The sequence below is a fragment of the Pseudopipra pipra genome, chromosome 2 (assembly GCF_036250125.1).
Source record: "Pseudopipra pipra isolate bDixPip1 chromosome 2, bDixPip1.hap1, whole genome shotgun sequence".
Classification (NCBI taxonomy): domain Eukaryota; kingdom Metazoa; phylum Chordata; class Aves; order Passeriformes; family Pipridae; genus Pseudopipra; species Pseudopipra pipra.
The window spans coordinates 65,839,427-65,866,942 of NC_087550.1; the positions used below are offsets into that span (position 1 = coordinate 65,839,427).

General features: G+C 34.0%; 1 protein-coding gene across 2 annotated transcripts in view; it reads right to left on the reverse strand.

Moving 5' to 3' along the window:
* KLHL1 (kelch like family member 1) overlaps positions 1 to 27,516 on the reverse strand; it is a 198,107-nt gene that overhangs the window by 8,407 nt on the left and 162,184 nt on the right. The window contains exons 7-8 of one of the 2 annotated variants that reach the window (XM_064645853.1): positions 27,074 to 27,298; positions 12,930 to 13,092 (exon numbers count right to left, since the gene is read on the reverse strand). In XM_064645853.1, the coding sequence (XP_064501923.1) occupies positions 12,930 to 13,092; positions 27,074 to 27,298 (388 nt within the window). The remainder of the gene's footprint in view (positions 1 to 12,929; positions 13,093 to 27,073; positions 27,299 to 27,516) is intronic. The other variant, XM_064645854.1, reaches the window with a different exon arrangement.

Consider the following 27,516-nt stretch of genomic DNA (forward strand, 5'->3'; position numbering starts at 1 on the left):
CAAGTAGGCTACCCTGAAGCAATTTAAATGGCAGTACACAATTACATGTAGATAGGTGAATTGATACCTAAAAATATAAACAAACCATGGTTAACAAACCCGAGATTTTCAAATAGATTTCTAAGTAAATATTTGGACACCTAAACAACTGCACATAATTTTAAAAAATGTAAAGCAGCAACACTTCTGCAGGCTTCAGTGCAAATAATCTTGTGTTTCCCTAGTCTAAATACCCGCCACTTTACTTATTTCTTCTGGCAAGAAAAGTTCTCATTTATTCCATTGTCTTTCAATTGAAATAAATCTATAAGCTGATATTTCCATGCTGATTGTGAAGTACACTTTCTCATTCCTCTATTGCTAATAAAATATGGCTGAAAGCATTCCAGAGTTGCTGGTAAAAAGATAGCAAATGTTGTTCTCAAGTAGCTGATAAAAGTTTCAGTCAGTGACTGGGACCACCTAGCTTTTCTTAAAATGCTCTATGCTATTCAGAACAAAATTAATTTCCAAACCAGGTTTTAGAATTGTCATTTTAGAGTTTGACTGTGTTTCTATCTCAGCAAGGAATAGTTTATAAAAATAAAAATAATTTTTTATGTCACAAAGGAGTCTAGTTCAGACAAAAAATCTGAAAATTCAATAAATTGATTTAAAGCTCTGGTTGTGGCTGAGCCAGAACACTTCAGTCAGGAATCCCTTCCATTCTTCCGCCAAATTTCCAAGTCCATATTCACAAAGGCCTAAAATGATGCAGAGTAACTCTGAAACAAGTACTGGTTATTCAGGATACTGTACAGCTAACTGAAACTTTTGAAATACTTATAACCAAAGATATTTAGTACTCTTACTTCCATTCATATCTTCAGGGTCCTATTTTGTTAGATGACTTCAAATTAACCAACTTTTTTTAGCTTTGTCTTGCTTGCCAACAGTTTATAGTAAAATTTCTATAGAGGAAAGTATAATGTAATTCTCTGAATTAGCTGAATTGCTTTTCATTGTGTATCCCATCAAAACTGTTGAAATTATAAAAATAATAATAATAATAATAATAATGATATATCACTGTTTAGAGAGGAAGATGAACATAGAAAAGAAAGCATTCAGTACTGAGCAATTTTATTTCCATAGTAAAAGTTCTGCCTGTGAAGATGTTATGGATTTCTATTCCCAAGTGTCCCACACTTCAGCTGATTCAGACACTGTGCATAGATATAAAATTGGACCAAGCTCAGCCTCCTCTGAGCTGGAAATTTGTCTTTTCAGGGTTTTGTCACTTCTTGTACTAAGATGGAAAGAGATTCATGAACATTTGTATATATATAACTATATGTATAATTGGCTAGCAAAATGCAGTAGAGGTTTCAAAGTAGGAAACACTAGGAGAAATCATGACCAGCTGGATCAAAAGCATTTATCTTAGTTTAGCCATTACAAACCTTTGATAACTACTCAGAAGAGCCAATTTTAAATTCAGTTTGACAAGCCAACCTCAAAAGACCAGACTGTCTTTGATGTGAGGTGGTATGGCTGAAAACAGTTGAATCATGCCCTTGCTGCATTTCTTAATGAGGTTTTGCTTTTCAAAATTCTTTCACTGTGGATACCAAAGACCCTACCCAGCCTTTTGCTTAGGCCCTTTTGTACCCTTTTCTGGCCTTTCAGTGTCTCTGAAAGAGCAGCAGAGAATTACTGTGCCAAAAAGATATCTGCTTGTAGAAGTGAAGGCACTGTAATATTTTTCAGAAATGCTGGGCTACTGTATTGCTAAATCAGTCCATACCTGACCTAGGAATCAGACTGTAGAAGAGGAAAGGTATCTATCCATGTTGCTTTGGTTAAGACAATGTAGTTCACTTGCAAAAGCTGAAAATACAACAATTTTCTGAATGGAAAGCGTTAATGAAGTCTTATTTTTGTGTGTAAATTTGGAAGGGCATTTCATGTACTTGTAATGCAGTAGTGAAGTAAAAATATAAAGAGTTGGACCAAAAAAAAAAAAGGGAATAAAATAAGTGCAATAAAATTAACTACTGACACGTTGGATGGGAGTCCCGAGCAACCCAATCTAGCAGCTGGTATCTCTGGCCATTGCAGGGCAGTTGGAACTAAATGATCTTTGAGGTCCTTCGAACCCAAGCCATTCTATGATGCTACGATATAAAAGACTGAGAGAAAAACACTCTTTCCATGGATAGTATTGTTATGATAAAGCTTGATTTCCTACACTAGAAATTGTTGTTTCCTAGTAGAAAGAACCTCTTCCAAGCAATTTTAATTGTAATTGGACTTATACGGGTTACATTATCTCTTCAAGACCATTGACAGCATGCAGTTTCCATCAGTTAAAAAACATTCTTGACTTTATCAGGCTATAGGATAGGTAAGGCAAAACAGTCTTTGTAAATTAATCATTTACTACAAGATGTGCATAAGGCCCTTTATTTGCTCTCTTGTTTATTAAAAAATCAGACAGTGAATCTGTCAGTAAAGAAGAATTTTTTATTGAATCCACAGAATTACTTTGTGCTAGACTGAGCTGTGTTTATGATATTAATTTTCTTTGTGAGTTTAATTATAGCCCATAGAGTTGTTGCATTTTGTTCTGTCTCAGTATCCATCTGTTGCATGATTTTGACTAAAATGTTAAAAAAAATATCTACATCTTTTTGTAGTTTCTACAGTTAAGGAAGAACAACTTCAACGTTTGTCTAATTTTCCCTATAGTGGGATGCAGAATAATTGCCTTTCTGAAAAAAGGGTTTAATTGAAAGCAGCAGTTAATAAACAGCATATTCATAAAATATCAGCAGCATCAAAATGGTTATAAAAGAACCTGAAATAACTTCTCAGGATTTAAATTAAGTTATAAATTTATTTATAGGTCAAAGTGCATTTACAGTAAAACATAGTAAGAACAGAGAAAAGATTTTAAAACTTTCAACAGAAAAATTCTAAGGCTGATAACTTGTGAGTTAGACTTTGAAATGTTTGTTATTGTTCCTATTGCAAAAGAGTTTTATAAAATTCATTAATAGTAGCTAATTACTTCCTAAGATAAATCTGAGGTACTCTATAGTTAGGTACATGATGTAGGGGGTCTCTTATGGAAGCAGACATGTGACAGCATGAGTTTTCTGACAGGGAAAAGCACTGCTGTATTTTAGCATCAGGTAAAATATCCATGTCATTCATAAAATATTGATTTAAAACTATTTGCTTGTAGTCAGTGAGAATACTGTGGGCAGAAAGCTCACAGTTTGCAACATACATTTTTCTCCTTACATGACTGTAATTAAGTATGCCAGTTAAGGTATTTTTCTTAGTTCAAATGGATTAGTAAAAGAATAACTGATCCATCAATAAGGCACAAGAGCAAAGATAACCTCAAGCAACAAAAGCCATGAGAAAAAAACTGCACAGATGGGAAATATAATGGTTTCAGTCATACTTTCTTATCTTGGTAGTTTGGCATGAAATTTTGAAGTGTTACTTCAGATTTAAAAATCACATTTATAGCATAATAATACCTCTTTTAATTAATAATATTGGTACAGTTCCCTAGTTGTTACTGAAGTATGAAAATTATCCATGCATTGCAATTACATGGATGACTCACAAAAAAGTCTTAGATCATTTAGTCTGTGACCTTCACAATGAACAAATCCTTCTCAGTTCAGCGAATTCAACCACTAATGTAAGATTCAGCTGAAGTTGGTCTACTGAGTCAAAAGGAATTTCATCTTACCCCAATATTAGTCATTAAGAAGGTAATCAAGCTGCAAACTGGAAAAAAATAGAAAGAGTGGAGATGGCATGGTATTCTGTTCTGCTGAGTACAGCAGATATTTGACAGCTGTAAGGGCTGTTGCCCATAAAGATATCTAGTTGAGTATTAAATTAGATATTTAGATTTCTTTAATTTCTGTAAGATTTATATTTTTAAATATCCTTTTAGATTTAAACATATGTGGAAATAAGGAAGTATGTGGATACACATGAAAATACACATATGAATGCATATGTGTTATACTTTATCTCCCACTAAAAGATAATGAAAAGCCAGACTTTCAGAATAATCCAGAATATAGGATGCTAACACCTTTTGTAGCCACAAGAGATGTCTGAATGCTTTTTAAAAGTCTGTGCTTAATTTTGGAAGCTGCACAATTAAAAAATAGGCTGTGAATTTTTCTAGGCATTATCCACATTGCCTCCCGCTGTCTAGATTGGTGCATACATTACATTTAAAAGCTTAAGTTAGATGGAGTGACCCTACTGCCTTTTCCTGCCAGGTATTAGGACTGAGTGAGTTAACTAACTATGTTTGCTTGGTCTGAGGTACCCATATATGTCCAAATTAATGCATACATACTATATCGTATGCATTATCTATGTAGAATTTGTTGTTCATCACAAAACTTACAGAAAAAAAAAGAACTATGTAGTATAGACAAAATGTTTCTTATTACAAAAACTGAATGACAGACCTTATAGCGAATGACAGTCATGCTAGCTGCATAACAGTGAACAGTCAGCTAGTCCAAAAGTTTTGTTGTATGGGTAATGGATGAAGAGAAGTGCATGCTGGGGGCACGCACACTAAAAGATGTAGATGCGCAGTAAACATTTAAAACAGAAATGTGGTCTGAGCATGTGGGAGTTTGGACACAGTATATCATTGTGGAAAAAAGGCTGATCAAATTCCCACCCTGCAGCTCAGCAATGTCTTTAGCACCTGCCATGTCTCCTAACAATCACTTAGGTTCTAAAGAGCAATGCATCCTAGGTGCGTATGTGTCTGCCTTGGACTGCTGAAAGAATAGTGCGTTTACTGTAACGTGTCATGAGTTTTCATTGTCCTCTTGTAAGGGTCACATGTATTTATCTAACTTGTATCTTCTTAGGGCTAGCCTAACCACATAGAAAGAAGTAAACCTCTGTAGGTTACTTCCTATGGTACAGGCTGAATGTAAAATACCAAGTTAAATCTTGCTTGAAAAGGGGAGAATATGTTGCACTTTGAATTGAATTGCACATTCACTGAGCTGCATGGGACCCCTACGTAGGACACATGAATTCGTGTGCAAAAGCACAAAAGATCAGACAAGGACTTTGATTTAGTAATAAGCCTTAATGATTCTGCTAAGAGAAAATACCACAGATAGTTTATTATATGATGCATGAAAGGCAAAGAAGTAGAACTCCTGGAGGAGGTTATAATCAGCCACGCAATCAAGTTTTGTAAGTGGTTATATGAATGTAATACATTGCTAATTCTCTTGTGCCAAACACTGAATGCTATTAAGGACTTTGTGGAATTATTAACCTTTGCCTCTCCAAGGTCAGTACACAGCAAATATATTCCTGGTGGGTGACTAACTACAAGACAATTTTGAGAACTTTTCCTGTGCACACACTAATTTGGTTTAAATTTTGCCATTTCTCTTAAAAATGAAGGTTCATCAACCTAAATTTTCTGATAGTCACATCATAAGAGTGTATAATGATCATAAAGCATATATTAAACTAAAGCAACTGCTATTTACCATAGGCACAATACTGATCTAAATAACACAAGTTTCATTCCAGCTTTTCTCATTAAGTGACCTGAAAACAAAACATTCCACTTCACATATGCCAACATCTCTGTTGGCCAGCTTTCTGTTTCCCATTCAAAACAAACCAGAAAAATGGCTGGAAAAGCACTGCTGAAACAATAATCCAATTAATGAAAATCCATTACTAAAGGAATCCAATTATTGCAAAACTGGTGGAAGTGAATGAATGTAATGAATATAAATAAACAAATATTTAAAAATTGCCCAAAGCTAGATAGTTATTAAAGTCTCTCCACCTCACAAGTGAAGTTGAAAATGTAACAAATGAATTTGCATGGGTATGAAGGGAAACCCAGTAAATATGTGTATATACAGATGCATTTTTATAAAAAAAATATCATTAGTATGTTCAATTTCTATGAATATTTAAATAGAATTAATGGAATGTAGAAGCCATTCTGAATTCTAGCTGCTGTAGTTAAGCAAGAGACAAAATTTGACACTACCAATTGATAATAAATAATTTCATAAAGGACTTAACCACAAAATAACTTTTTTTTAATGTTGGACTGTCTTTCAACAAAAATATGAAAAAAACAATATGAAAACATATCACTAAGGTAAACACAAAAAAGGATGGAAACATAATTGATGGGGAAAGATGAGGCTTTCCAAACAACTCCAGTTTTAAAGATGTTGGATTGGATTAAGAGGACCTATGTTTAGGGTTTTGTTCCTATAAAAGAAAATATCTCTGGGTCAGTTTATGCATCCTGCCTATAGCACTTGCATTTAATTTTCCTGCTTAAAATAATCACCAGTCACAGGCAGTGCAGCCAGTGGGGGACATCACATTGGAGTAGTAGGTTATTTCCCAAAGAACTGCAGCCCATGGAGAGCCCACGATGGAGCAAGGGAAATGCATGAGGAAGAAGTAGTGGCAGATAGAGGCAGTTATGGGCTGACCACAACCCCCATTCCCCATTCCCCTGCACCAGTCAGGAGTGGGGCTATAGGACTATATAAGACATAAGTTGAGTCTGAAACAGTGATGAAGAAAAATGGTATTTTAAAATTTGTTTTTGCTCCTCACTAGCTAGAATCTATTTTTATTAGCAATAAATTGCATTAATTTTCACCACGACAAGTGTGTTTTGCCTGTGACAGTAACTGGTAAGTGATCTTGCTGTCTTTATCTTAACCCATGAGTTTTCTCAGTCTATTTTCTCCCCCTGTCTAAAGAAGGAGAGGAGTGGGAGGTGGGCAGGCATTTGACTGTTAGCCAAGACTAACCCACCATAATAATTTAAAAGCAACTGCAAGTTCACAGCATCCCCTTTCTCATTCTCTCATTGTACAGTGCCTAAATGCAGAAGGTGACTATAAAAATAACTGTAATAGAAATACTAATACTAATGATAATAATAAAAATACATTGATTCCTATTTCTTGAAAGAATCAGATATGCCAGATAGATATTTATGAGGAATAATATTCTCTTGCAGGATTTCTCCTTGCTCTTTTACTGTTCTTCAGACACATTGAATACTTGTAAAACTTTTCTTTTTCTCAAATAAGAATAAAACATTATTTGAAAGAGTACTTGAAACAGTTCTATTTTTAAAAGTTAAGATTAAACAACTCCTTGCTTTTTGTCATCTATCATAGAACAATAGTGTGTGATATCTAATAAAAACAACAGCAGTAGGTGGAAATATCAAGTTTACTATAGCACATCTTTGAGGATGTGGCAATCAATAAAAGGCAGGACCCCCTTCGCCTGAATTCCACAAGATGTTACCATGAGATTGAACTGTTTGCCAATGTGTGTCACAGTCATTATTTTTGACACTTAAGGTACTGCTGTGATGTTCTATCATTTACAGACAACCTGCAGATCAGATCAACAGCTGAGTATTTCATCCTTTTTTAACACAGATTTATTGATATTTGTTAAGGAGATCAAAGGTAAAGGGCCAGACTTTTTGCCATGAAAGCTACAATTGCTTCAAAAGAATCTTGATAATTTAGAACACAGAAGTAGAAATTGAGGAATGTTTTTTGTAATGCAGTTTTTATGGCCATATAATGGGACAATCTAGAAAAAATTCAGTTATTGCAGTGTCACACAAATAGTTGGAATAACACCAATCTGTATGACACACAGCATGTCTTCGAGGTGTATATATTCCTGAGGAAAGTGTGTAAAATTAATTTCATTTTTACTTATATTATTAGCATAAAACATGTTCTGAAATTAAATTAAATTAGACTAGTGTAAAGGTTTAGTGTTCTTAGGGAATATATGTTTTGCGTATTAGAGAGTTTATAGAAGGCTAATAAATAGCCATGGTAGTCTTGGAGGCAACTATATTTTAAGGATTAGTACCTATTGGATTGAAAGTGTCAACTAGATTTTTTTTTTCTCTAGTTTAAAAATAAAGAAATTATGACATAATCTTGAAATAGTATGTGACAATTTTTAAAAGCTTCTGGAAAAGATAACACTAATAATTATATTTATATATGTACTGTTTGATTATAAGAAACACATGAGGATGAAGGTGATGGAATCTCCAAAGCCTCAGTACACATTGTTAGTGGTACACAGAACCAATTGCTGATTTGGGAAAACAAAAATGTTATTCAAAAGGAAAATTCTCCTTCTTGGTGTTGCATGAAAATACATAACCCTTTCTGTTAACCAATAAACATGCATTTAGAACTGAAGAGAGTTTTGTGTACATGTTCTTGTTGTCTCTGTATTATTTTCATTCCATCTCTACTTTCCCACCTGAATTTTAGCTATTTTTATGCATCTATTCCTTTGCCAACTGTAATAGTTTTGTTGCTTTTCTTTGGTATGACAGGCATTCTTGATAGTCATGGTACACCCTATATAGCATTTGCACTTTCAGTTAAACTTCCTTCAGTATGCATGACCAGATTTCCACACAGTAATCCAAATAACATAAGTATTTCCATTATTAGCAACAGTTTATGTATGCTTCAGTAGCATTTCCTTTTCTTTGTCCATAGATTTCTTCTACTGTTCTTTCTGTGTGCTCACAAGGTACTGGGCTTCTTTCACTTTCACATTAAATTTCTTCAAACACAAGACTTGCCAATTCACATATATACTATTAAACATCCTATTTGTGTTGCTTCTTAGGGTTATCCAAATACTTCTGTAGAATAGCCCAACGTGACCCACATGATATTGTTCCCTTTGGTGACACTTTGAATGGTCTAATGATAATTTAACTAACGTGCTCTTGCTGTTACACTCTTTTATCCCAAGGCAAATCTTAAGAATTCCAGGGGTAAATGTGTTGCATACAACAACTAGAAGTTCTTCTCTTCTTCAAATCCCTGTAACTACTTATTTCCTATGTAACACCAGATAAACTGCTTTGTTGAAATTGTGGTAAAATAAATCTGTCATGTGTCTTTCTTTTATCTAGAAAACCACATATCTCTTTTATTAGTTGTTCTAGCAGTTCCCTACATGTAGGATCACATTTAAGAAAATGAATATTGCCTGTGTTCCTTATTGATGGATAGTGACTACTGTATCCTATTCCTCTGGGAAATCTGAAGTTAACAAACCAGGTGACCTTTGTGCTTGGACAGGAAGATATTCCATTAAGGCCTTATGGGTGAAACAGTACTGCAACTTAAAAATGTAATAATGCAACATGATTATACAAAAGAACCTTGTGAAATGGACTAAGTTTAAAAAAACGTACTTCAGATACTTATTTTTCTGAATTTCCGAGAAATTCAGCAGGATTTTATGGATTCAGTAATTAAATACTTTTCAGATTAGATTATGATGCACATGTTGACACAAACCTTTTCAATTTTTAGGAAAGATTTTGATATAAAATTTTCAGTTTAAATTTAAAAATGTCGAATGCATTTCATAATTATTTAATTCAGTGCAGAAGAAAGGAAGCATAGGGAATAACCAGGAAAAAAACTCCTCAGGACTTCCATACCAAAATAGTTTCTCCCTTGCTGAATGATAAATCCAACATCTTGTTGCTCATTGAGATATCCCTTTCCAATATTCTGAGGAATGCAGCATATGTCAGTTGTGTGGAACAGCACTGTAGTAAGAATAGCACCAGGGAGTTGAAAGATTTGGTTCTTACATATGTTTTCAAGTATCAGTTCTTGGAAAACGGAATATTTTTTGAAGATGGTTATTCAGATTAAAAAAAAATAAATCAATAATATATTTCCATTTGTTTCAGTGACACTACTGCTTTTCAGTTTTCAGTGATGTCCACTCTACTTTTCTGAGACACAGATAACATTTCTTTTCATTTTAAATGTGATATAAGTAATACAAAATTCAATTGAGTATCCTATAACTGGGAAGCATTAGATATATGTTCAGTTGTGCAAAAGAAATATACCCAGAATATATATACATAATTATATGCAGATCTTCATGATTTTAGATCAATATTTGAGGGGTTATTTGTTTAGATCTTGTTTCTGCTAGTTTGCTTCATGGCTCATGCACTATTGAAACCAGATTCTTTTAGAATAACAGGGTTATTAAAGCAGCTTTGTCCATTTGATCTACTCCGGAACATTTCAATGCCAGTTTGACTTAATAAGACAAAGCAATGACAATTAAGCTTCATTGGTTTTCAAATGATTTCACAACACAAAACTAACTCCTAGTGTCATGGATGAGAGGTGGATCATCTGACTGATCATCACTGATTCATACCATGAATTAAATAATAAAATATTAATAATGAATGCATCCAATAAAGCCTATTTAATTGAAGTCATTATGCTAATAGAACATAACTGCAATATGACAAACTCACAAAATGAACTAAGACCTTTAAAGCCAGTAGTTTTAATTGATTTGAAATAAATTTTAAAAAAGCAACCTGTATATTGTTATAATGATGGAATTATGGATACTCCGTCAGGTCTCCTGTTGCTGCTACAGAAAGGTACACAATTTCCTAATGTAAGATAGTTGTTTAAAGGCTAAATTAAGCTTCTTGTTTGATTTTTATTATATTCAGTGACTTACAGTCAGTGGGAAGAGTCTGACAATTCCAGAAATCAATTCAGCCCATTAATATCAGGCCTGTATCTTAGGTGTGATAAGCAAAATCTAGTAAAAAGGATTTCTAAGAGATTTTTACAACTGTATAATCAAAACTGAGTGATTTTCAGCTGGAAGAAATGGGGTGGGCAAAATTCAGCGGGTTCTTGAATTATGCAATAGCACAGTCTATCACGAAACACAATACCCTTAATAAGTCCTTTTTTATCCCTATATACTTTTTATCCAAACTTTTATTAATTTTTTTTAATGTTTCATTCTATTCCACAACTGCAACTGTTTCACATCCTCTCTTCCTTTTTTTTTCAGTAGCAATAAAGTGTGAGGAAAACAATATTCCAAAAATTTTATTCCATTGCTCCTACTATTTTCCAGGGATTCTTTACTGACTGCCCCCTATTATGTTCAGTTTTCTATAGTGGGACACATCTTTCCTGCTTAAATATCAAAACCTTGGAAGTCAGAGTCTGAGACAGAGTCCTTAGGTTTCCTGTATAGTTACTTGAGAAAAATGGGCACTTACAGAGCACAATTCATACTGTCTGAACATAGATGTCTAAAATAGGTAAGACAAACAATATCCTAAAAGTTCCTATTTCTTTCATTGACCATAGAGGAAGCTTAGTATGATTGGAACAGTAGTAGATGTCTAAAGAAAAATATCTGAAGTTAGGTGTGATGAATTCTTCCCCACCTATAAATTATTTCAGTTCATACCATAATTTTTTAGCTAAAAGTAAGTACTTTGAAAGTTGTAAGTAACAAGGAATACATAATATCATGTTACTATAAAATGAGTTTTAATAAGTGCCACATTAAAACCTAAAAAGTGAAAGTTATAAAAGAGAAATTTAGAATATGAACACGATTAGAATTATAGGTTTGAGGTAGTCTGTTTTGACAAGAACAAAATTTCTGTTTACTTGTCTTAGTTTTGATTTGGCTCCTCGCTAAGTCCCCAAGACCCAGTGAAAAGCTTCCCTTCCCCCCTGCCCCTTCTCTGGCAAAACGGAGGAAATGATATCAAAATTACTAACAGAATAAAAACTATAAAGTAATATATACAACAATCCTAACTAATTCTCCTATGATAATAAAATCATGTATTTACAAAAATCACCCCTCCTCCCACATAAAGTCCAGGAGGAGAAGAAGTCTCTCCTTTACTCTCAGGATTACAGCTCCAATTTGCCTTAGCTGGAAAATATATCTCTCTCTTCTATAGAGTTCAGGATCTTAGTACCCTGCCTCTAGCCATCTTCCAGCTCCACAGAGGGGGGAGCTGGTCAAACCATGACATTACTTGTGGGTGAGTGTAGTTGCCTTCAGACAAACAAGGTTTCATGGGTCAATGTCTGGCTGAAGCAAGGTACAAAATGCATTTACAACAAATCTTATCACTGTGTACATGACTGCATTAGTACCATGGCTTAGGAATGGTACCCCCCATTAAGTGTCCCCACTGAAACTCCAAACCATGCTGCTGCTCACTTGCTTCCCACAGTCCCCTACATCTCCCCCCTGCGAGTGGCTGGAAAGGAGAATTGGAGGCAAAATGGTGAAGATCACAGTTTGATATAAGAACAATTTACGGAAAGACCAATGAAATAAGACAAGGAACAGTGACAGCTACAATACCAACGGCAGAAGGTACAAGAAAAGAAATGTTACTGCTCACTGTGGAAACCTCCAACAATAGACAACACTCAACCACAGCCACTCTACCCCCAACCACTCCCTCCGGCTCAGGACCAGTGCTGTGCTACCACAACCGGAAAGAACCCCTTCTCCCCTGAAATTAGTCCCTTTTCCCCACCCCGGCAAAGAGTGAGGTGGTATAGAATAACCTCTGGGTCCTGGCCACTATGTCTCCTGGCTACTGCAAAAATTAACCCTTTCGTGGTTGGAATTAGGACAATTAGATAAACTCGGTTAACTGGAATTGGCATATACAACCCATAAAAGTCAGATGAGTCAACTACAATTTGTCCTGAATTGTTTTATACTATACAAACTGAAATTTCTATATTCTTAAGCATTGATAAGAATATTACACAAAAACAATACAGAATATACATAAAATAATACTTATTTCGAATCAACGTATGAGCCATGAGATATAGGAGGGTGTGCCCAAATGTGACTACATTTATTTCAAAAGACACCCTGAATTTCAGTATGCTAAAAGTTAGTTACTACTGTGTATCACAGTTATTCATCCCTCTATGAAAAGTGTTTCAATTGTGTAAGCATACCCTACTCACTTGCCATTTAATGCTGCTACTCCAACAGTGCTTCTGGCAATTGACATACTTGCCACAAATGTCCACTGCTGACTTTGAGGATCCCACCTCTCAACTGTGTTCAAATAACTCCAACCATCATGTCCTCCCACTGCATAAATAGGTCCTTCAAGCACTGTAACTCCTAAGAATGGAAGAGAGAGTGAGAGAACATAAAAGTATGCTTTCTCTATCAGTAGTAAAAATTAAAAAAGTTTTCCAAAACACAACCAACAAATGAACTTGTATATTCAAAGTAAAAATGGAAGCACCAATTTGAGATTTGATTAATTAAGGATTAACAAACAAGAATAAACTAATGTCACTCCACACATTTCTATGAAAAACAGGTCTTGTTACACAAACTTCATTCCTTGAGAAGAGTGTTTGCTTCTTAGATTCCTGTAAACGGTTTGACATAGTATCTTATAACATTCTGATTATGAATTAGCTCTTTAGAATAGCAGTAAAGCACAAAAAGTATGGACTGGATAGCTGATGGATCCCAAATTATTGTCAACCTAAGGGGTATTGGTGGGTTCCACAGGAAAGGGAAAGAAGTCTGATTTTTTTTTTTTAGCATTTTTGTCAATTATGTAAAAGAAAATACACAACCTTTCACTAGCAAAAAGCTTGATGGATCCGTACAGAATAAAAAAAAACACATTTAAAGTCTCGAGCGAGTAACTTAGATTGAGAAATTTAGCTGCTTCATCAGTTTTGCCCTATCAAAAGAAGAAATAGCCAGATACCTTCACAGGAAAACAATGTTGTATATGTAAGGATTCTTTTATTTATTGAAGAAAAGTAAAACAAAATGTAAAGCATGAAAGTTTAAAAAGGAAATATTTAAATAAGAAACAGATTTTTAACTATGAGGGGTTTTAATAACCCAGTTAAAGGAATTATCAATTCTCTCACTGTATCTTCAGTCAAGCTTAGAAGTTTCTGGAAGATAAGTTAGAGCTAAGTACCATTTGTTACAAGAAAGTGAGCTCAGTAATTCCATTCTATGAACCCATCACCCCAAATGAGCATCATTCTGAAAAATCTCAGGCTAAGTACAATTCTATCCCTAAGTCAATATCTTTTTTTACCCCCCACTACTCCATTTCACATGATTTGAACTCATCAGAAAGTCAGAAAACAGTAGACCATTAAAGTTTCAGAGAACTGGTTTATTTTTTTCTTGCAGAAAAGTCCATTTTTAGTTTAAAATAATGTAAAGTTTCCACTTTCTGTGTAGAAACATGTTGTTCTATTTCAGAAAAGTCACTCGTTAAAAGATTATTTGACTTTAAAATTATATTTATCAATGAGTTTGAATATGTTTCCTCTCAGTGTTCACAGAAAGTGTTCCTGCACTTTGGGTGTTGGTTTTGGTTTGTTGGTATTTTTTAACTTAGAAAGAAAATAATTAGAAAGCCCTACTAACCCTTACAAAACTTTTTCTGCTTATGAAGTCTGAGCCTCATCTTTTTCTGTAGAAACTCGTTCTCATTCGGCCAACTCATTCTCCAATGTTTTTTATTGTCTTGCTTATAAATGCTTTCTATTCAATTAGATCTTCCAGTTATAATTTTTCCAGAATATTAAAGGGGATATTAAATTGAAGTCATGATATATAGATCTCAATGACTTACCTCAGAACGCAACCAGTAACAACATGTAGGAAGATGTGTCAGTGTTCACACAAAAATTAGGGCATAGTAGGCTGTACGACATAGCAGTTTGCGAGTGGGGCTTTTTGTTTATTTTAATATCTAATATTTTTAAATAGTCTTAAATCCCAAACAAACAGGTTTACATTGTCAAAAAAGTATTTACTATGGTTTATTATAACAACACTGTACTATTTAGCTTTTCATCTATATGTTCTTAATTTAATGCAAAGTTAAATAGAAAATCAAATTCTTATTGGGATAAAAATGAGTCATATTCAAAGAAAGTTTAGGTGCGTGAATGTTTCTATACAGGTACTCACATACATAATTGCTGTCTAGATAAATGCACAAACCCTCTCTCACCTAAAAAAATAAGCAGAATTGTATTATTATGCAGTGATTTTCACAGGGAAACTATGATGCATGTCAAAACACATCTCGACATTTTGAAATTTCCAGCTTTCATTCCTCAAATAGCTTATTTGTACTTCCATTAAGATACAAAGAGTTGTTCTCAACTTATTCTTTTTATCTCATTCACTATTTCATACTTTTTGTCAAGTACCTCATACTTGAGTTTAATTCTCATCTTTTTCTTGCTGTAAATTAAGGCATCAAAATTATTTCAGTCACTGTTTGGAAGGAAATTTGCTTTCCCCATAATCAAAATACCATTCTTCCTTCATTTTCATGGATTTTTATCACTCCTTTTTTTTTTTAATGACATGAAAATTGATAAGTTCATGGCATTAATATAATGTTATTGTCATACTCTTTAACTGGGCTTTATACAGAAAATAGTCTACATTGGCTTCTCTGATCTTCTAATGAGAACTTTTCTAGTTTATATAATGCATGTAGAACCCTGTGAGATGCACATTTCCTTCCGATTTTTTCCCCAATGATTTTGCATGTAGCAAATGGTGCTATGTTGTGAATTCAACTGGTTTAGTTTATTGGTGATCTCTGAACTTGTCAGATCTTACTGAATAACCTCTACACACTTTGTTATCGTGATGTTCAATTCCATTTCCACACAAATTAATCTTACATTGACACAAAGAAATGCTGCAGTTAGAAAAGTGTCCAAAAGCTGGGAATATAGTCACAGATACACCAATAAGGAAACCTAGAAGCTTATTTTGCTTGGAGAATTTTAAGGTATTCAAGACAACAATCCCTGTTTGAGCTTGCCTGTTTGTATTTCTTCTATAACAGGAAAACTTATTGGCAAAGGTATATGAAAATAATTCTTTCCATACATGAAAAAGACAGAAAGCCTTCTGTACAAAACTAATCTTCCATGCTGCTGACTACAGCATTATATTAATGTGCTGTGAGGTCACACATTTAAAGTCTCTTCTTTACAGAATACCAAATGCACTGACATCCTTACACTTGCTCCTTAAGAGCTGGACCACTTCCGGCCCACTAAACTTTAAAATACTGGACAAATGCATTCTGCAGTATTGAATTAATTTTGTTTTGGTATAGTTATGGCTGCATATGTAAGGGAAAATCATCATTTCAGACTATGTAAATTCAATAGTGCAAGTCCAGTTTTCTCACAAGTAAATAAAAGAAACACACAATGCTGCATTCTGTGAAAGTAGTATTGCACCTATTTTAAGTGCTTTTTCTTTTTTTTTTTAATTTTGATATTTGTAGATATCTGAAAAGCATAAATACAAAATGGAACAGATTGAGAGACATGTAGACATAGCTGGTAGGGAGTTCCTCTTATGGTATATCCATGAGAACTAGTGGGTGTGGATGTAGTATGTGTAAAGAAGGTAAATAGTACAAAACAACTCCAGAGGGAATTGAAAAAGTACCATTAAAAATCAGGAAAATCTGCCAGAAATTCTGTAAGAAATGTAGGGTATACCGAGATAATTTTTTCCAAGTGGTAATCTAATCATGGTATATAAGTATCCACATAAAGAACAGATTGTATGATTAAGAGTCTAAGAGGAATAACAAAAGCTAGTGACTGGAGTTGGTAACCTGTTAAATTAAGCATGGGAATTTTGTAGTTTAACCAATTATGGCAAGGATTTTTTTAAATTATGAATTTAGGAATATACTAGTTTCTGTGATGCTTGACAATTTCTATCAGCTCATCTTCCAGCCTGTTGTGTTCTATCTGATGGCAGCAGAACCATCAACCACTCCTCACTGTTTTTGCCATCAGCTAAATTGCTGAGCATGTACTTTTTCCCATCATCCAGGTCATCACTGAAGATGATGAGCACACTGGGCATTGGGAAACATCCCTAGTGGCTTTTATCTGGGCTTTGTGCTGCTGATTACAGCTCTTTCGTCTTGACTGTTCATATAGTAAAGTTGGTCAGGAATGACTTTTCTTCTATAAATTTATATTCCCAGTCAGCTTAATATGAACCAAAACTGTTCCAGTATTATTTGCTCTATCCCCTTCTCAGGGATCATGGTGAGGCTGACTGGCTTGTAACTTTGCAGACTCTTCTTGCCCTTTTTGACAATAGGTGTAGCATTTGTTTTCTTCCAGTCTTAAGGAACCAGATCACCAGGACCTTTCAAAGATAATTGACACTGGCCTCACCATTACATCAGCCAGCTCTCTCCACACTTGTAGGTGCATGTTTTCAGGTTCCATGGTCAGCTTGCTTAAATATTCCTTAAATTTTTCCTCCCCCACTGAAGGTAAGTCATACTTGTTCCAGATTTCCTTCTTTGGTTTCAGGGACCTAGGACTCTCAAAGTCAGTCTTAAAGACTGAGGCAAAGAAGGCATTGAGTACTTCATCCTTTTTTGTGGTCTTTCTCACCAGGCCCCCTGCCCCAACCAGAAAAAAAAGCTCACATTTTCCCTAAGTCTTCCTTTTGCTGTTTAAAGACCTGAGAAAGCCTTTCTTGTTGCCCTTCAAGTCACCCATCATATTCAACTCAAAATGAGCTTTGCCTTTCCTAAGATGATCCCTCCAGCACCTCTGTATTTCTCCTGGGTCACTTGTGCATTTTCCACCACTTGTACACTTACTCTTTCAGTTTGGCTTTAATCAGAAGCTCTCAATCCATCCTCCTACCTTCTTGATTGATTTTCTGCACATCAAGATAGATTAAAGCAAGTGATCCTTGAAAAATCTGTCAGCTCTTCTGGGTCCCTCTTTTCTCCAGAGACATATTTCCCAGAGCCACCATTGCAGAAACCAATATATTGCCCTCAATAGTTTTGGCTCCATTTTGTGCCAGCTGATGTACAAACTGTTGCATCTCTTGCCTGCTTCTATTACCTGTGCTCAAAGCCACCTACCTATGAAGCCCCACTGTCTAATTCTTATGTTTTCTAAGAAGCCAAGTTTGAAAAGCTCTAAGCAATGAAGAAGTATTTTCTTTCACCATTAGGCAGTGCTTGCACCATATGTTTCAAAAAATTTTAATGAGTAGTAATAATAATGTAATCAACTCCCCCAAGAAAATAATTAAATACACATTTTATATTACAGTAGATTGTGTCATATATTCAAGCATTGAATTCAAGCATTTGAATTCGTTTAAAGCTTAGATGCCAGAACTTCTACATGATTTTTATATTGTACATATGAATTAAAGGGTAGTCCCAAAGCTGTTGCTTTTAGCCTCCCTATCATACAGAGTGGATGGATTCCAGTACATCTCACCTCTATGTCAACCTGTACTGAAGTTACTGAACAGTCCATGGTAACTGCAAATGGAAATACCACAATGAAAATCTTAAGGGATACATTCTGGCAAGATCACAAAGCAAAATATTTTCCAGTAAAATTGCTGAAACAAGACCATTCACTTTTCTGAATGTTCCAGGTCGTTTGTTTTAATAGGAAAAAAAATTAAATTTATTTAAAATAGTCTCTGTTGAAATGTCAGAGTTCCAATCCTATTAGCACACTGTATAATTCCTCCTCCTTAAAGAGCAAAGGGACTGAACTCCATATACCTTTTATTTTTTCTAAATGGTGCAGCCAATTTCTGCATGGTCTCTTGAGATATGATTTTTCACCTTTTTGCAGTCAAGATACTGAACAGTGTGTTAAAAGATGAGAGTTCATTTTGACTTCATGAAACCGGTTTTAATGTTCATTATGTGTCCTACAGTAAACTGACATCAGAGTACATAGTTTTGTTGTTTTCTGTCATCTAGTTCCACTAGATAATAAACATTCACCTAGATTTACACTCAGAATGTAGATGTTTTTATTAAAATATATAGAACAGGCTTTTCCTGTTTCCTCAATGAGAAAATAATAATTTTCAGCTGACACTTGAAGTCTGATTGTCATTAAGCAAATTGCGCACAAGAATAGTACTATTAGTTCTTCCAGGACAGTTTGCTATGAGAAGAGGAAGGACACGAGGCCCTCACAGCTTTTCTTCCTGTACCTCATCTTCAATAATTTGGCAGAACTAGTTTAAGGCACAAGGAAAGAAGAAATCCTCTTGGATTTAATGTTTCACACAATGCTAGTGCTCTGTTGTTTTCTGAGAAAAGCAATAATACATTCAGAAAGGGAGTATTTTATTGTAAGAGAATTACATTAAAAATAATCAATTTATCTGAACAAAGAAACTGGAAACTGGTGGAATCAGATCTTACTTCTCTAATTTGTAGAAAACAATAATTCTGAAACTGGCAGATTCCTGAACTAAAACAGAAACAAACAAACATAAGTACCTTAAAAATAATTCCTCTAAGTATTTAGACTTAGGAATCTACGAAAGCAAACAGTGTAATTTTTAAACTGAGATCTAAAAAATTAATATTGTCCAGTGTGCAATGGCAGGCATTTTACTTTTGCTTGCCTTCACAAAGCTATTCAGCAAAACCCCTATTATGTTTAATTAGGTGCTGAGATCTGTACAGTTCCCATTATTTATACTTAAAAACTGGAATTGGATTTTTAAATTGCTTTTCTCTGATGTTACAAAATAAAGGAACACTGCCTATTATATTTTTAACTCTGCATTTCCTTATGTGCCTAATGGATCTAATTTCACATATTGAAATTTGAAAAAGCATCACAGACAGACACTATATCATGACTTTGAAGGTGAGAAGACAATCAGTGATTTGTTATCCAAATATTAAACTTGATTGAATAATACACTTTTAAGCTCTGCATTTATTTAGTTTACAAGTAGGAGTACATTTCTAACAATCTCCTTTCTTACCCACATCCACAGAAGCATAATTAGACAATTCTGTATTAATTGTAACTAACATTGCTGCTTTTCCTTACTCTGTTCTTGCCCTCTTTAAGTCTTAAACCACTTTTCTTCCACAGTTGTGGTGTCAGAGAAAGTAAAGTCAAATTTGTTTTAAATTATGCATCAATGAATTAAACCTCGCATTTAGTTCTCACAACCATAATATTAACTGGGTGTGAAATACAATTATTATTCTTCAGATGCTGCATATAAGACCGCCATAGGCCAAGCTGGGAATTAAGTGGGTGATTAACTGGAGAATTAGACCTGTCCTACCTTCCTTAGTGAATATTCAGTGACTCATTGTTGAAAATACCTATTCCTATGTTTATTCACAAGCAAGTATTGAGGCTGATTTAAAGAATTATAGAAATATCACTGCTCTCTTGGGCCAAAGATATTATACTAACATATTAATATAATACAAATTTATAGAAGTAAAGCTCTGCTTGTGTACTCTTTCATTACATTCAGTTTTTTAGACAAGGCACTAGATTCTTAACACTGCCACACTATTATCCTGAGAACATGACTCAGAAATTATTACAAGTGTTGTTGTTATGATTTGTAACTCTTTAGTGGATTGGGTCATGATCTACTACTTACTGAAGGTGTAAAGTACAATAAAAATATACTTAATAATTCAGAAAAAAAAATCTCTGTAATGCCCCCCATGATTAGGAGGAAAATCCAAAGGAAAAATCTAATATACATGCAAATCAATATTGCAGAAAAAATACTTTTAAACACTCAGGCCTTATGTCAATACACAGTGAAAGCAGCCAGAATGACATATTTCTCCTGAGATTTTCACGTTAAAAATAACAATAATTTAACTACATAGAGGTACACATTACTAATCAATATTGCATAAAAGAAAGTTTCTCAAACTAATCTCTTAAGACCTGCTTCTGAAAGGGTAAACAATAAGCTATGTCAGAGCACTCTGTGATCTGGTAAGCTGATCTGTTGAAAAACTATTCTACTTAATGCTCAGGTGATGATAGGTGCTGAAATTATTACTTGTTTTGCTTTCCTTGCATGTGCATCTTTTGCTTTACCTATTAAATTGCCTTTATCCCATTTTTTGTACTTCTGCTTCTCTCCCCACCCCACCAGGGGCCAGAGAGCCAGCAGCTCTGTGGGGCTAAATTGCTGGCTGGGGTTAAATCACAACAACATGGAAACTGTTTCTTCGTGTTGCACAAGTAACAAAGCAGCGAAAATTTTTCTTTCTACTCTTGAAGTACATAATCAATAAATGAATGTGATCTTCATGATGGAAAGTATTGTTTATGATTGCCAATATATGAAGGTCCAAAAGCACCTCAGATTTCCTGCACTAGCAGAGTATGCTGCAGATTCGACATGTAGAGGATGCCTCCGTGACAGCTCTGTTGATTTAAGCTTCAATTGAACAATCATGGTCATTTCCTCAGAGTATCTAAATACTGCTGCATACATCTGAAAATACGGAATATCATTGCCCAGTGCAGTAGAATTTGTTCAGTATTATATGTGTGGTAGTATGAAGTGGTATAATATTTCCAGTGTTCAATATGCTTTAATTAACTACTAACAGGAAAAGTTTCCTTTATCCAACGTTTTAGCTGATTTGCACTGTAACAAACATTCAGCAAAAATATGATTATATCTTTCAAGAATTCTTTTATGTATAAATAGTTGCTCTGCTTACAGTACTTCTGGGAAATTAATTAATCATAAATAATTACAGTTTTATCATACCAATAGGGTATGAGCTAATCTGTTGGTTTCAATGCTAATTTAATTGTCTTCATTTTACTGACATTTCTTTCTTCCTGCCTTTCATCTCTGACCTCCAGTTCATAAGGACACTGCAGGTTCATATCTGCCCTGATGTCCAGAATGGAATCTCAGATTCTCATGGATCTGTCTCTTTACCTCTGTTCTTTTTAATCTCCACAGTCTGGTTTCTTTTACATACACAAAGCATACGTGAAATTTAGATTCAGTTTACTGTAAAACTCAAAAAGAAAAAATATATCCAAATGCAGAAAAAACCCCTACTTATTTTCTTTTCTATGTTGATGGAAGATGTAATTTGTCATTTTTGCCTCCTTGGTAGCAATGGTGGTACATAAAAAGAAAAAGCTATTCTGCAACTTAGTGGAGAAAGAAGAACAAAGATTCTTTTTATCTTCTTCATTTTTATGGTTTATTTTACAGTTATCACGGATGGGAGTGTTAAGGCTGTACCAAGCTTTTATTTATATTCCCAGTATACTTTAACAGTTTCTACCACGCCTTTCACATAGATTGGAACTCCATACACAAGCATGTATTCATTGGGGCTTAAGCACTATCTAAAATAACACCACTGCTTAACTGCTACAACAAATGTTTTTAAAATGGAACATGAAAGTTCAACTCTCATTGACTTGAAAACTGTCCTTCAAACTAGGTCTAAAGAGCAGTATCATTCATCCTCAGATTTCAGTGTTCAACAAGCAATAATCTATGTTTTATAATATTTCATGAAAAAGGCAAAACTCAGACAGCCTGTACATTTAGTGGTTTTCCTACTTTGCTGTGTACCTGATCAACTGTGCTCATAAATCCTTTGGCATATATTTTCCTGGTCAAAGTATTTTAAAAAATCTCTTAGTAATACTCATTCTTTAAAGGCTTTGTTTACAAATAAAGTTTATCTGGCATAAAGTAACGTAGACTTTATTGACTTCATAAACTGCATATTTAATCCTCATAATTTTCATTGTAATGACCTGTTCATTATAAATTTGTGTTAGATTTGTTTTCTCCTTTACTTGTTTCAATGTAGTCATATATTGTTTTGCTATTATACATCTATTAAGGTTAGTATCTGATACTTTTTCTGGTATTGCACTGAAGGCTCATTTTAAAAAGCTGTTGAAATGTTACAAATTTATTGTTGAAAATTACCTTCTTTATGTCATCAATGGAAAGCAAAGGGATTAAAAATATTTGCTTCATGGCAATATTTATATATAGAAACCTTATTATATATAATATTTTTTCAATTTATTGCTTTATGAAGGAATAATTCTACTAGAAATTACTAAACTGGTAAGCAGTTCCATTGATACTACTTACTAGCCCTTTAAGATATAATGTACTTCATTACTATGTTAGTTTTATTTAAATAGAAGTTTTCCTACAAATTTACTATAATTTTTGTTTTAGTTTTGTGTCTTAAACAGTTTTTCAAGATCATATATTTTTGACGTCTCTCAAATTATACGTACACACTCAATACAACTTCTTTGGTTTCCTAACTTCAAGTGCAACTGGAATCTAAGTTATATTTGCATTACCACAGATACAACTGGCTTTTAAAATTATATTTTCAGTAGAGTATTCTTGGCTAAATCACCTGTGAAGAAGTGGAAAATACAACCTACCTAATGTACCTAGACTGAAAAATATTTATATTTGTGCTTAATTATAATGTTCCAATTTTTCTTATACTCAGCTATGATAGAAAACACTAAAAGTATTCCTATTAAGAAGACAATACCTTTTTTTTTTTTTTTCAAAAGAGCGCCTTTCTTTTGAAGGTTAACTCTGAAGCTTTTATTCTACTCCTATTTAATGGAAAACTCCTCCATTCATCTGAAGCTGAAATTCAATATGTCCAAATTAGCACTTCAGGCTGAATAAAGAGCAGCACAAGGCTAGCAATAGGCTGATTCTATATGTCCTTACATTAAATCCAATTGCAAAATTCTACATTTATTTGAAAAAAGCTTCTCAGCTTTGTTTCTTAGAAGTGGATTACTGACTGGAAAGCAAGACTTATTAATTCTTTTGTGAATACATATATTTCTTTAGGGCATACCTAAACATTTGCAACTACACAGGACTACACTGAGCTGGCTGAGAATATTTTGTCTCATTTGGTTAAGAGGAAATTATTTATGAGTGTTTTCTTCTGTGTTTTAAAGAAAAAATTAAAACATTAAGATGCTGCAACTATGTTTAGCGTATTTGCTCTGTTCACCCACGTTAGAGGCAAAACTCACTTCTAAATCAAAAAGTGGAAAATGACATTTGAGAGTCAATGGCCTTAATGACCAAATTTGAACTATTGGAAACTGTCATTGCTTTGAGTCTGTTTCTGTACAAATTCAGATTCTTAATGTCTGTATAACAGCATAAAGTTAGCTTATGCTATGTCTTAATTTTCCCTGAAATAAAAAAAAGGAGCTTTCCACTGCTAAGTACAGCTGATAAAAAGTAATTTAAGCTGTGGTACCCAAATTTTATCTCTAAGGTTCTAGTTTGCAATGTTCTTATATGTTGCTATAAAAATCACTATTATTTTAAATAATAATTTTGCATCTCACAGTCTGCCCTTTCTTTTTTGTAGTTAAGCACGACTGTTTGCAAACACTACCATTACCAGAGCTTTCCCTCATCTTTCAATGGCAGCTTTGAAACTGCCTAACATATGACTTCCTACACTATGTACTTTCACTACAAGACCTGACAGTTTTTATTTCCTCATTTCTACATATATTAACTTATATATACATGGATCTGTTGAAGATTATATGAAGACAGGATAAAGTGAATTGTATTACCTGGTTGTGACTTCAGTTACAATGGGCTACATCTGAAAATTTTTTGCTATGTCAACAAAAAGACATTCATGAAAAGGATGGGTGCTTATTTCTAATCCTGTATACAAACCAATTCAAACTGCTCTAGCATTATCACTACATGGATATAACATAGCACATAGTTTAGAAAACTAACAAAAAAGATTTATTACTTCAGACTAATTTCTCATTACAAAGGGCATTACTAAACTAATAACTTTATGGGATAATTTGAAAAAAGTTGCAATAAAAAAAGCAATTAAATTCTATTAACTAAGCTTCTCAGGAAGAATATATCATGATTCTTACACAATTCCAAATAGAGAGCACATCTCTAATGCTTCCCAAACAACTGCATTTAGTCACCTCAGTTTATGTTTCTTTCCTCATTTTACGTTTCTTTCCTCATTTTACATATTGTTTACAAAAAGCCAGAATTTCTTCAACAGAAAAATTCAAAAGTGATTCCACAGAAAACAAAAAATACCCTTCAGTGGTCAAATGCCTCATCTGTTCCTTTTTTTTCCTATAGAAAGTGTACCAGTTTTTCTCGTCATAACCTCAACTGTCCTCGACTTAAATTATAATGGTATTTTTTAAATCTATTGACCAAAAGCATCTGTAAAAGGATTGGTCCAAAATTATTTTTTTTAACTGATTGTCAAGGGTTTTTGATCATGGATCCATCTCTTTTGTCACTTGGAAAAGTTTTTTCTCTATCAAGAATTCCATAATGTTTTAATAATGCTTTCCTGTGTTATAGCTGAAGTTATTGTATTTTTACTACCCTTGGGAACAGTACTGAAACTAATAACAGATTCTGTAAAATTTTTGAACACTGATAAAAGAGATATTACATGTATTTCTGCATGTAATTTATGTATTTTCTCATGTACTTTCTAATTTATAATGAAATTTAAACTTAGGAAACAATTCTAAATCACAGAGCTATTTAGTGTCATGATGTCATCTGATATAGATTCCCATCACTATTTTATATGTTAAGACTTGTTTAACAGCAGCAGTAGATATGCATTACAAGTGTCCAATGCTGTGACTGGAGGAGCAGGAAAGCATGTTCATTTTGTGCAATATTGACCCAACAGTACATTAAAGGACTTGCAGCTAGTTGTAACTCAGGGGAATGGACAAGATAACATAGCCTGTTGTGTGAGTCGACACAGGCAGGCAACCAGAATAACCACAAAAACACAGCTGAAATGCAAAGAGTAAACCTATTTCATTTCCTTGCTAACCAGATGACCCCAAAGTAACACCCAGGCAGAGACACGCAAGTGAGAATACGGGCACCGTCAGGCTCAGACTATCCTGGTGGGCAGCCAGCCTGCTGTTGGCACCCATTTATCAAGGATACGCACACACGTAGTTTACCGCCGTGTTGTGATCTCCCCTGCGCTTTTTATGATCTCTGAGCTTTGATCTCTCTCCCAAAAGAAGGAGCTCAAGTATGTCCATGAGAGTGCCTCCAAGTCTCCCCAAACACCTACATCATCTCTACACATAAATTCTACTTCTCAAAACAGAGGATAAACAGCACTAGGCATGATATATGGGGTTTCCCCAGCTGTTATTCTCCAGGCCTTGGCAATCCCAGGTGCAAGGTCACCTGAGCAAATCTACCATCCTTGTCACCATTCATCCTCTTTTTACCCTTTCCTCCCAACACTTCTTTCCCGTTTCTACTTTTCATCATGTTGTAATAACTCTATCACACCAAGTGACTTCAGTAGAACAGATAATGAGCAGTTCAGTTTTCCATACCTTAGAAATTTATATTCTGGTGGGTATTCCAGTATACGTAGTATGACTTACAGATTCTAAACTCCTTTATTTAAGCATGAAAATCTCATCACTATACAGTTAAGAATAAAAAGAATATTTCTGAAACATCACAAAATTAATTATGTAATTGAATAAACTAGAGCTTTTTTCCTACCATAAATATATATGAGATATATAATAGAAGGACTCTTTTTTTTTTCCCAAGGAAGCAGCAGAACTGCTGCTTTTATTTAATTTAAAAAAACAATAGGGAAGAGGAATACAGTGTGATGTGATTAATGATGAAAATGGCATGGATAATACTATTATAAAATCAAACCAAAACAAAACCCAACTTATCAAAAAACACTTGAGGAAAAAATATCCTTTCAGTCGTGATGAAGCTATTGCTATAAATACTTTGTAAAGCATATCAGTCCCTCATTGACACAGTCTTTATAACCTTTATATCCTATCATAATAGATAAATGTAAACACAAAATTCTGATTAAAAATAGTCCCTTGACTGCTTGAAAAATTAAAAATGCCCTTTTTCAAAATCAATGCATACAAATCTGAATTTTCTCACTAATTTATGTAAGTTTCAGTGTTCCTCTGCCATTTATTTGTTGGTTTGGGGTTTCTTTTTCCAGTATTATTTTGTCAAGTAATAAAAATTTACTTTAACCTTCAATATACATAGTGATCTAACAAGAAGTTATTATTACTGGTCAGAATGCTACGACAGCTTAAGTGTACTGAGTTTTCAGTTTTTCACTGCAAATTATATAACTGAAAACTGAGGCATCATTTAAAAATAATGTTTTTCTTACCTAAGCCATGCCTATGTGTTGACATAGGTGGTAACACAGTCCAAGCCTTGGTCTTTGGATTGTAACATTCAACAGTGTTTAATGTCTTTAAGCCATCCCGGCCTCCAATGACAAACAGCTTGTCATCGATGACAGCAACACCAAACTGAAGCCTCCTGCCATTCATTACTCCAGCCTGAATCCATATATTTGTTCTGAGATCATACTTTTCAATAGTTGTAGCACCTGATGAGATAGAATAATAATAATAATAGAATTATGTATAAAAATGTATTTAAAAAGGCAATGTTTCTCTTTTTATTCTCTTTTTTTCCCCTAAAAGTGTTAAAACTTTGATAATATTTTCTGATTAGACGAACATCTTGAAATTTTTTTTTTAAATAAAGTAGTCCCTCAAATATGTGCATGTGTGTGTGATAGATTACCTTTCTTACCTCTTCAAG